Below are 12608 nucleotides of genomic sequence, written 5' to 3'. Positions count from 1 at the left end.
TCAAGGGGGGGTCAGTTTTTAACAGTATAGAATTAACCAGCTTATATGGACTCTTTTAGCATAGCTGTAATTTAGCTGTGTCTTGAAGAATATCAGAAATTTTCTCTCACCTCCCCTGCTCCCCAAGTTTTCTTTTCAGGATACTGTCTGGAATTTACAAGATGAAGTCTACATTTTACTGATAATTTCATCCTTTTTTTTGGTTGTTTTTCTTCCTAGAAAACTGGAAAATACTGGAATGTTTAATATTTGGCATTTATACATAGAGACAGCAAAACCAATTTATCTGATTTTCCTTTACCCTTCACTCTGTGGAAATAAGCAGCCTCATAATTGCAAAAAACTATTTTTTAGTAAGATCTGTTAATAATCTAAGAATCACAAATAATAAGTATCCTAAATTTTAGGATCAAAAGTAAACCAGATGTAGGAATTCTTTTTTCTAGTTTCAGTCCTTTTTTATTGTTTTGGTTTGTTTGCGTTTTTGTGAACTGGTGACATTTTTTTTGATGGTCTTAGCTTGTGTTTTGTCATGTCTTGTTTCTCATAATCCTTTTTTATATAGTCCTTGTGCAGCATTTAAAGACAAACCTCTCATCAACTTTCTTCGCTTTCCTACCAATAGCTTTTTAAGAGTTTTAATAATTTTTAATAATCTCAGATCTAAAGATCAGTTTTCTGTGTGCTATGCTCATCTTGGGAGCTAAGTAAAGGAGATTGAAACTGATGCAGAAGAAAAGAGGGCTGGCAACATCAATTCTCTTTGAGCTGTTCCCAGCCAGTCAGCACAGGCAGTCTGAAGCTGCTTACGAGCTGCATCTTGTGAAGTTACTAAAAGCATGAAAAGAAGCTTGTACTGGCACAAGAGCCATGTTGAGAAAGTCTGAATTTAGGTGGTTGAGGGGTGATGGAAGATGTGTCTTTTTAAATTGTTGAAATCTTGACTTTTGTTAGTTCTTTTTTACAAGACTGTCATAGTGGAGGCTGTTCTGCACTTACAGATTCAGCTAGTGTCCACTAGTGACTAATTAGAATATTGTGAAAGTGCATTATTTCTCCCTTCCTGCACATATCTGAGATCATTATTGTGTGAATTTCTGGCCTGGATTTTAAATCACAAAAAGAAAACCATGAACTTCTTACTTGCTATTTTAAAAGCGGCCGTAACAAACCAGAAGGGCACTTAATAGTGAAACTGGAATGGAATTCAGCCTCTAAACAAAACTAAGAGGAGTGCATTGCAAAAAACCTGAAGAGTGAAAACAGTCATCCAGCACTAAATTGTTAATAGGTACTGGTCACTAGTGGAGTTCCCCAGGGCTCAGTATTGGGGCCTGTCCTGTTCAGCATCTTTATTGATGGTCTGGACAACGGGATTGAGTGCACCCTGAAGCAAGTTCGCGAAGGACACCAAGTTGGGTGGGAGTGTTCATCTGCTGGTGATAGAAAGGCTCTGCAGAGGGATCTGTGCAGCCTGGGTCAATGGACAGAGGCCAGTGATGTGAGGTTTATTAAGAAAAAGTGCCAGGTCCTCTGCTATTCTGTTGGTCTAGATTTTCGTGCACTTGATTAAAAATTCTGTGCTTCATAAAATGACCATAGTGTATTTAATCTGTGATAGAAAGTGTACAAATGCAGTAAATTCTCTTTTGCAATAGTTGAGGTAGACAATTGAGAGTAAAGATAAAATGGCTATTTCTTGTCTTTTGTAGTGTGTACTACAGCACGAAAATAATGGAACATAAATATTTGTTTAGCTACCATTCCATTAAAGTACATACATCCTGAAGTTGCTCAACATAAGGAAATGTCTATGTAGAGTATTTTGTCTTTGAGCTTCTTTGGCAAACTACATTTTTGGAAGTCCTGAATAAACATAGGGGTTTTTATTTCATTTGTGTTATGCAGTGTTTTGATGCTGTTTATAAACGGTTTCTCTTTTATATAAATAGTTTTATTGTTTTCACCTCTAATTTAATTAAGTTGTATTGACATTGTAAATAGCCTTAGAAAAAGCATAAATACCTGATGCAGCCTCTGGGAACATAAGTAAATGCATTGCTGTTATGATGAAGTTTTTTATCTTTCGTAGTTTTTACTTTTAATACTGTTTATCAATATTTCTATTTTTACTCTAATTTTAGTAGGAACTAAGGTATTTATTGATATTCAGGTTAATTATTGGTATCTGTACCTAAATTCCATGGAATTTATAATTTATATACCTAGGCGTTTAGCTGCAATAAGGAGACAGTGATACTAGATAAACTACATGGGTGCTTGAAGTAAGATTAGTTACATACATTTCATTTCCATTTCATTTCATTTCATTTCATAAGAAATTATTTAGTAATTGAATAATCTTTAAATTTAAAGTGGTTGAGGTATTTTGATGAAAATCCCTGAACTCATTCAGAGGCCTAGTTTACACAGTAAATGCTAGGAATTATATACAACATGGAAGGAATTTTTTTGGTCCTTATTTGATGAAACAAAAAATATGTATGGCACACAAATCAATGTTAAGTAAAAGCAGTGTGTTTGACTGGATTCACTGAGTATTCTTACAGCCTTAACAGCAGTGTACAGCTTCCTAGTTCATGCCAAAGAAGATTTTCAGAAACTTTCACGGATGCATGAGAACATGGAAAAACTCTATCAGAACGTGATGGGGTATTATGCCATTGACCTGAAGAAAGTTTCAGTGGAGGAGTTTTTAACGGACTTAAACAACTTCAGGATCATGTTCATGGTACAATATGTTTATTTTATGCCTAATGTTTCTTAGAAGTTATATTTTGTAGCCTTATCTGTATGAATGAATTTGGATAATAAGCTGATTTGTGTCACATCTGGCTTCTTATGATTACATGGCTTAACTTACTACTACACTCCTGCAGGAATATTGTATGAGCATGAGTTTTGTGACAAAATCTAGAGGAGTGATCCAACTAATGCCTATAGGTCTGTAGAAAGAGTCACTTAGTCATTTTGCCACCTATTCCTCATTGCAGCCTGACACTTATCATTACAACACACTTATTTAGGTTTCTTGCATGTTTCCCAGTCTTGTTTGGTTTTACTTGGTTGGTTGGGTTTTTTAATGATTTCAGACAGGTCTGAAGATATAGGTAGAGAAAATTACTTCTTTCACAGATACTGAGAAACACTTTGAAATTTGTATGTCCATCAGTTGTGAGGAAAGGACTTAAACTGGAACCCATATTTAGCAACCATTTGGAACATGTAATGATTACTAAGCCTGTGCTACTTCAGAGTTTAACAACTAAAAGCCTAGAAATTATTCAATTTCAATAATTTTGCTTGGCAAGTTACATATGCCAGATTTTTCAACAGGGGCATTGATTGTGTTTTCCTAACTTGATCAGTGCCTAATATGAAACTCAGTAGTCTGATTTTAAAATTAATAAATATTACAAAATATTTTTATTACTTTAATTTCTGATGTTTAAACCATACCTCCCATGTAAATGTTGTAGAATTCTAAATGCTTAGGTTCACATTGAGTTGGAGGCTCTAAGGAAGTGGTTGTGCTTTGCATTAATTTTCCCATATTTCTTCTCTGTGTCTGTAAAATTAGCACTGATGCTAGCCTCTACTTCACAGCAGTGTCATAAAGATAATTAATGCTTCAAAACAGGTATTATTGATGAGCATGATAGAAGAAACCTTGAGGAAAATTAATAATTCTGTCTTGCAGAGCACAGTTTGAAGGCTATATAAAAAAGTTGTGTAGGTAAGGCATGAAACCGCCTATCACTCAATGACGCTAACCAAAATCTTGAGTAGTTGCTCAGTTTTGAGGCTTTTCAGAAAAGATTTTTGAGATGCCTAGCGTGAGACAAATGAGCTGATTTTCAGGATTGTTTAGTATTGGTCTTGATTACTGACAGAAACTGAAGGTGATTGTTATCTTGGAAAATTTACAAGTTCAGAAGGCTTGTAAATTTAGTGCTGAAAAGTCATTGGATTATTAAGAAGCTCAAACTAAAAGACCACTCATCACCAGTAGGTGTGGGAGATTGAAGTTCAGTCAACTTGTTGTTGTGCAAAGTTGATGATCTACATGAAGTATTTTCCTACTTATAATTTTTTTTTTTTTTAATTCTTAATTAATGAAAATGTATTAAAAAGTTTAAAAAATCCCTGTGTTTAAATCTGGAGCCCTAGACTTCAGTTTCATAGCTAACTTTGAACTGCACTTCATATTTCAGTGTTACTTGATAGCTGTGACAACTATTATTTGCACTTTGTGAGCACCAAATTTAGAGTACAGTTACTTAGCCAGATCCAGAAAAAAGGGGTGAAGCATCTTGCCTTCAGCTTCTGAAGCCAAATTCCTGGTACACTCAGTGGAACATCTTAGGTATCGGATATGTCTGTTAATCTCCCTCTGTACTTTCACAGCATCATGGGTAGTGCTAACAAGCTCATTCCTTTCCTTGGAAGTAGTTTTCATGTTGAAGAAATTGTCTAATGGTTAGAATTTTCATCCAGTTGTAGGAAAGGGAGCGAAGACACCGTGAGGCAACAGCTCTTCTGTCCAAGAGTAGGCTAATCTGGCTAATCATAGGGTATAGAAACTCCTTGCTCCTATCGGCACTAGGTTGCTCTGCAGCAGAGACATAACTTCAAGAACCCGAAGAAGAGCAACCAAGTGTTCCCTAGACTCTATTTTTCCTTTATATGATGCAAATACTTCAATGAAAATTAGAAATGACCCTGGAAATCACAAGAGAGAACCCAAGAATGCTTCCCTCTTGCAAAATCTAGGTCTTGGCATTTCACTTACCTTTCGTGTTGAAAACACATGGGACATGTAGGATAGAATTTGGCCTTAGGGCATATCTGTATGTGAGTTTGAGTGTCTAATCTTGTGTTTTAGTCAAGGGAGATGCATATTTAATTCATTTAATTCATTTAAGAATTTGGAGAGCTGCCTACCTGATGTCTCAAAGGAGACAGAAGAACAGAGGCACCTAGTATCCTGGAGAAGTGTCTTAAATAGTACCCAAGACATCATCAGCCTGAAATTTTTAAGCTGTGACATCGAATTTGTGGAAAATCACTTTCCTGTTACAAAAAGGCTGAGGGCAAGGTGTGATACTCCAAAGCATCCAATCCACACTTCATCTGAAGGTGTGAGCTATTAAGTCAGGCCCACTAGTTCAGTGTGATTGGAGAGAATAGACATCTACATTTGAATGACTTCGGTCAGAGGCTGAGTCCTATTGATACTATTTTTGGGGAAATAGTAGGTGCAAAGTAGAAATTTCCTTGGTCACTTTGTTAGGAAAGTGTGTAATTTCTGCCAGTATTGTACTTGTCAAGTACCAAGTCCCATTTGGATTGTATCCAGTAGTTTATTCTACAGAATGCCCAGTCTGAAAATCAGCAAATAATTTGTTAAAATTAATTCAATCAAAAACTTTAGCATTTTGTAGGAAGCTTCTACCCTCTTCCCCATGTATCAAATTTCACAGAGGTGACTTTGGAGTAGTCACTGTGAAAGTACAGTTTTGCTTTGTATAAACAATCCATTTCATTGTTGTTTTTTCATGATGGAAAGTTTATTCTTCTTCAGTTATCCAAGACGAGTATTTCTTCACAAGCTTTATGTGGTATTTTTCTTTCCCCTTCTTTTGGTCACTCTCTATGGCAGTGATGCTGCAAACAGTGCCTGTGCAAGTATTGCTGTAATCCACATTCATCTGTACTATATAAAACTTGTCAGTCCATTTTTTTTTTCAGTGCAGCCTGGATATTTTCCTGCTAACAACATTAATTTTCCCTGCAAACTTGCAGCTTTTGCCTCAGACCTTGTGAAGATGTTAGCCATTATGTAAGAGGGGACACCTTGATATATTAGGAAGGACAGGGTTTTGTGTAACTGTGTTCTTAAAAAGGAAACCTTCTGCGATGAAGAATAGGTGCACTTTACATTTAATGCAAATGTAAATTCTCAGAGAACTGAGAATTTACCACCATACATAGCTAACACTAAAATAATGAAAATGTAATCCTAAAATACTTTTGTTAAAAATGTATGGAATGTGATACAGTTCTTTTGCTTAATGTCTGAGTATGCAAAATTTTTATTTCAAAACTCTGAAACTCATTGTTCTGTTTTAGCTTCATTGGAAATTTTGGAGTGCATATTTATAATTCAAAATAAATAATATTGTACGGATATTAACCAGAAGAAAAGAATTTATAAACCTAATGAAATAATGCATGTCTTGATAAGAATAAGAAAAATGCAACACTGTTACCCAGGCGGCATTGTTTTGCTTGGTGTAGTGGCAGCATGAGAAAGAAGAAAGTGTTGAAATTATTTTAGAACTACAAATGTTAACATACTATTTTGTAGAACAAGGTGGTTTAGACATTTTGAATTCTTCCTACATTAACATATATTCTTAAGTTGTATTTCTTGCTGAATTTATAATCCTCATTTGGGGGCAATTAATATGCTTTTAAGGTATTTATTCTGAATTTGCTTACTCTTCTGAATAAAATGTACAAAATATGGAATGTAAAATACTTACTTGATTTGATAAATTAAGGTTAGGGGATATGGTTTGAAAGCTTTTTTCCTTTGTTTTTAAGGTTCAGCTTTGTTTTTGCTAAGACTTCCATTTTAATGGAACTCTCTTACTTTTTTAATAGCAAGCAGTAAAAGAAAATATGAGAAGAAGGGAAGCAGAAGAAAAACAGAGACGTGCTAAAATAGCTAAGGAGAAGGCAGAAAAAGAAAAGCTAGAGAGGCAACAAAAGAAAAAACGCTTGTTAGAAATGAAAACAGGTAAGTGATGTAGAAAACACATTTTACCAAGCATTTTACTGGAAATAAAGCTGCTATTTTTTCATTATCTAAATGTGCTATGAGAAAAAAAACAAAATACATAAATGACTTTTCACTGATTAAAGTTTTCAACAAAGAGGTTTTTAAATTTGGGGTTTTTTTAATGAACTTTCCTAATTGCTTGGGGGTTTGAGTTATAAAATAACTCAAATTGCTGCTTTTTGGAATATATTGAACCTTGTGTGACCAAGTGTAAGTTCAGTTATGCTCAGAACCCCTTATGTTACTTGAGAAAAGACATTTTCCAAATCAGAAAGCCATTTTCTTTAACTAAGGTTATATACCCATTTTTGTTCTTTTATAAGACTAAGCCCTTCCTGAGGTACTTTGTATTTTTCTGTCAGTTGTTATTTCAACAGGTCCCTATTGAAACCCCTCAGAAACCCCTTCAGCCGTGTATTTTAAAAGTTACTGGTGCGATATTGTCTTTTGTACAAAAGAGATGGCAGATGCTGAGTTCTCTGTTACTAAGAGAGGTGTCTGATGCTCCTCTATACACCTGTATTTTATCCTAGACTGAGCTTCTCTAGTCCTTCAGAGTGATACATGACTTACTGTGTAAATTGCCATGACCTACTCCTTTTTTTTCTGAGCAGATCTTGTTTAACAGTTCCCTGTCTAAATCCTGTTTGGCACCTTTGGTATAAATGATTATCTGTCTCTCCCAGTTTTCACTAACAGCCAGAGTAGGTGTGTTTAGTTTCAGAGATGCTTCAGACCAAAAGTCTTTGATTTATTTTTATAAGACTATCCATATTTTGAGGTGTGAGTCTAAAGCTTTCTCATAAGGTGGGAAATCAGGCAGCTGCTCTCTGAACACAGCATTTCTAATTCTTTAGGACAATTCAAGACCCAATCAGAAAACCACCAGTGACAATCTTTTCAAAGCTCGCAGAATTTAGAGGAGGCTGCAGAAGACTAGGAAGGGGTAAAAGTGGTGTCTGTATTTATGCATGGTTGGAAGTGTTTCAAAAGAGATTTCTCTCAGACACGTTGTATGTATGACTGATAGCATTTTGGATGGAAAATTGATAGTCTTTTAGTCAAAGCTAAAGCTACTCTTAAGTCCTGTTCCTCATAATGTCATATTCAGGCTTCCCAGAATACAAGTGCAAATACTGGCGACTTATATGTTGAATACACTTGTATGTAGGCCTCTGGTAGTGAACCCTGCCACTTCAGCTAATGTGGCAGGGAACTAAGTACTTGTCCTCTCCTTGTCTTTAAGTAGCCTGGGGTTTTCATATCATGTGAGTGTATAGAAAGATATTTCTTGGCTTGTGACTCACTTAAGGTTCAGTTTGGAATGACTGATCTAAACAGCAGATAGTAAAAGATAATGTTAGGATCACCTCAAGCTATAAATGTTTTGAGTCTTATATTCACTAAATTGGCCACTGATGAGTTGTAAGGTAACTTGTGCCTGTTTGCAACATATTTTTAAGTCTGCTAGAAAACTCTAATTCTGGGAGTGGAAGGGAAAGCACGTGGTGTAGATTTGTTTGTCAGGGAGGACAACAACAAATATATGAAAAGTGGGGTTGTTTGTTTTAGTTTTTAATGATGTAATGATTTAGTTTTTAATTGTTATTGTTATTTTGACAGTCTTACCAAAATTGTATTTACAGTATATTATTGGAGGCATAATGTTGCTCTGATTTTTTGGAGTTACATAAGCAATCAAAAGAACATTTTTTTTTCATTTCCTCTCTTTTTTTCCTAGCTATAATTTGTTCATCTAAAGGCTGTCTTCTCATTAAAAATCTGTTAATCAGTCACAAAATGCTTACATCTGATCTGCTCAAAAATTCATAATCAGGTCCTCTATGTCAAAATGCCAAAACACTCTTACCTAGAGTGTGACTGTGGAGTAACTGATTTTTGCTGCATATTATTTCTTTAGATGGTGACTAGATCAGATGTTAGATTTGTAGGAACATTATTTCAAATGTTGCTTGAATAAAACTCATTGATATCACCAATCCAGAAGTTATTTTTGGGATTTCAAAGAGGTGCATACTTGGAAGAAGAGAAGAAGTGAGAATATATATGCTAAATAGTTCTTGAATATTTTTTTTTTCTCGGTGGATAGGTCATAGTGTACTCTACATCTGAACTCTTTTTTTTTTTTTTTTGAGTAACATGGCTTTTTAGCTGAAAATTATTTGAAGATTAGGAATGGCTGTGTATTGCTGTACTATGTGCTAGTTTGCAGTTTCTTAACTATTTCCCGTAAACTTCTTTTTAAAAACTCTAAGAATCAGCAACAGCAATAAAAAATCAAAACAAACTAACAAACAAAAACAAAAAAAAAAGAATCCAATCCCACTTTACCGGGCTGACAGTCATTAACAGCACTGGTTTTGCTATTGTCTTACCCTTGTGCATTATTTGTCACTATCACTATAATTAGTTCTTAGTACCAATCAATCACTACCTCTGCATAGTCAGTCTTAACATCTGTGTCCTAAATTTAATGTCAATATAAAATCCCATGGAGTTGATACAGCAGTGTTAGTGATGGTGGCTACTAATGATGGTCCTAGTTGACAAGCTGACATACAGAAATTTGAGAGATTTTCTGCAAGGAAAGCTAGAACAGAAATGGATAGTTTTTTTCTACTCTACCATCTCTCTTTCCTTCCCCTTGCACCATTTGAGACCCTATTGTTTTATAAAATGGATGCATTTCTAGATCATTCCAATCCTCTTGTCTATCCCTAGGTTAGAGGACGTAAAATGCTTCAGGGTGTGTTAATTCCCCAGGCCACACCAGTGCTTTTGATTTTCTCTTGCTTAGCTGCTGCTTCTTTTCTTAAGGTAAAAGCAATCTTTTCACAGTGCTTGAGGTTGTGCTTTTTTTCAGTGACTGTTAATTAGCCATTAGTGATTACTTTATTATTCTGGAGCTTCTCTTTTAGCCTGTACTCCATACCTTTCAAGACCTGAGCTGCTATCCAGTGCTTAAACAGGATTTGTATCATCATCCTAAGCTTGTCTTGTTAACCACTGGTCTCATTTACAACACAGACATTTAACCTGCCCTAGATTCTTCTTTGTTCTTGAAGTCCTTTTCTTTGGGTTTCTTCTTTCATCTGCTTTTGGAAGCTATTTGAAGAGCAGGGTTTTGTTGCATATCATTCTACCTTTGGCTGCACAAGGTGGAGGAAACTGTGATTCAATTGTTTGCATAAAAGTAACCTACATAATACTGCAGAAGTTTTCAGTTATTTGGGGGGTGTTTGGTGACTTTTTTTTGCATTGATGAAAACTTAATATAGAATCACAGAATAATAGAATGCTAAGGGGTTGAAATGGACAATAAATCCCCAACCCCTCTGCCATGTGCAGGGACACTTACATCATAAAGAAATATGTAACAAAACACAAATTTTATTAAAATATACCCAAATATGTTACTCGAGTCAATAAGTTGCATATAGCATGTTAGGACTGTATTTATACCAGTTTTGAATGAACTACAACAAAAAAAATGAACACCACAAAGGTCATAATAACCCAAAACTAAAATGAATCTGGATTTAAGGTAACTCCTGAGTTTTAGTTTAAATTAATTTCTTCAGCATGAAAACAATAATTTCATTAGTAGTAACACATTTATAGCAAACATGAGTTCCAAGGTAGTCCTATAATATATCAGCCTTCTCACAAACTATAATAATCTTTCTTATCCTGTGTTGTGTCTTTGATATATAGGTGACAACTGAGTCATCTAGATCACAGGTATGCTCTGTCATCCATACCTCTATATCAGGCTGCTTTTGCAATACTGTTGCACCAAATTGTGCAATACCATTGCAATACCGTTGCAACCAATTAAGTTGATATGCTCATTTTCTAAAATTAAATAAATATGTGTACTTTGTGATAAGTCTTCATAAAGTTTTAAATTCAATTTTTTTATATCTCAGATACAAATATATCAATATTTTATAGTTTGTGAGGTGTGTAGTGTTTTATGAATATGCAGTACAGCATGTTTTAGAAAAACCTTAACATTTTAGGTAGGCTTTACATTATAAATTTTGACCTCTGCTAATAAGAGCATAGATTTCTATATGAAATAATTTTATTTGCTCTCTTGCAAATTGTTTTTGAGATTTGGACCTGAACCAATGTCAGATTTACACACACCTCTAAACTGTAGTTTGCTGAAAGTCTCTACTTTATGTCTCAGCAACACCTACATGTCCTAGGGGTCACAGCTCAAATAGTTCACTGATAAAAAAGGCTGCAAGTCTTCAGTTTGTGCAGTAAAAGTATCAGCTTGATATTTTCCTTTCAGCTCCATCCCAACTTGAAAAGTAAGTGGAATTCAGTAAACATGTTGACTAAGTAGTGAGTGATACTTAGCATTTTGAAATTTATGTTAATAAAAGCTGTCCTCTAAGTACTTTCTGGACTACAAATTTTTATTAATCATGAGATACTTTACTTGCTTTTGTGAAGCCAGATCAAACTATCACACCCTATCCTTCCAAAGGATAGCCAGTAAAAGGGGATCTTTATGTAAATGTCACTTGTCTGCATATTATTAACATTCAAATACATACTTTCTCATGCTGTTCAGATTCTTAGTAGAAGCACACAAATCAATTATTTTGATCTTATCAAAGTGTAAAGAATTCTATAGCTGAGATAATAGCAGCTAAATTTATTGTAATATAATTGAGAACTCCATCATTGTGGCATCTTCATTGTGTCTTACTTTGAGTGTTAAGTAACAAGCCACTTTTATCAGTGGTTATTTACAAAGATTGCCCTTTTCTTGCATAAAAGCAGTGAAGTAATGCCAAAATGGAACATCGAATTTCCAATATAGAATATTGTTTTCAGTTGTGTCATTCAGTTTCATTTGTATCATACTGATCTGGTTTTAAATAAGTTTTAGTTCATTTAAACAGTTATGACCTTATTTGCAGTCAATTTTGCGGCATTTATTTTTGCCGAGGTTTTATATTGTTTATCTGGTTTTGGAAAAATACCCCCCACATTCCTGTGTCACAGACTTGCTAAGAGCATTTTAGGCTTTGGTTCTTCAAATATTTACTACTTTATTATTGTCTGCTAAATTGAGCAATATGAATATTTTCATTAGTTCTATAGTGTTCTGCAAAACAAAAGGACACCGTGAATCCCAGTAGTAATAATTTAAACAATGAAAGTAGTAAATGTAATTCGGTAATTAAAGTTCAGATTCCAACAGATAAAATGCTTGCCTTTGAAATAAATTTAAAAATCCCCAAAGCTATTTGTATTAGTAGGTACGCTCAAAGACCCTACTTTGCCTGCTTAGATCACGTTTGTAAGGCTTCCATTTTATTAATTTGTTCTCACTGGGGTAAGAGATTCAATACTTCTCAGGAGTATTCCTTTCCTCTGAGAGCAGTGAAGGACTGCAAAAGTCACTCTAATGACATCATTAGTTTCTAACATATGTTGGTAATGTGTTGTTTTAAAATGTCTGCTGGGCTAATATCCTGATAAAATATAGATTTTTGGACAACAGTAGGTATATTACTAGCTTTTGGGAATTTAGTAATATGTTTCATTCAACTAAATTTACTGTAAAGGGGACAAAAGATCTGACAATGATATATATGAAGAAGTCCTAAAGATATAATATTAATATCCAGCAAGCATTTTGTGTAAGTTGTTTTCTCCAGGGAGTTTCCACTTTTGGAATTTCAAGTGCTCCACT

At 34.6% G+C, this 12608-nt stretch overlaps 1 protein-coding gene across 4 annotated transcripts in view; it reads left to right on the top strand.

Moving 5' to 3' along the window:
• DIAPH3 (diaphanous related formin 3) overlaps positions 1-12608 on the top strand; it is a 210197-nt gene that overhangs the window by 129860 nt on the left and 67729 nt on the right. For all 4 annotated transcript variants that reach the window (XM_039568562.1, XM_039568574.1, XM_039568565.1 and 1 more), the window contains 2 exons: positions 2588-2752; positions 6691-6826. In XM_039568562.1, the coding sequence (XP_039424496.1) occupies positions 2588-2752; positions 6691-6826 (301 nt within the window). The remainder of the gene's footprint in view (positions 1-2587; positions 2753-6690; positions 6827-12608) is intronic.

This window comes from Corvus cornix, chromosome 1 (assembly GCF_000738735.6).
Source record: "Corvus cornix cornix isolate S_Up_H32 chromosome 1, ASM73873v5, whole genome shotgun sequence".
NCBI classification, from domain to species: Eukaryota; Metazoa; Chordata; class Aves; order Passeriformes; family Corvidae; genus Corvus; species Corvus cornix.
The sequence above is the reverse complement of the archived record's forward strand: the minus strand, read 5'-3'. Positions and strand labels throughout refer to the sequence as shown.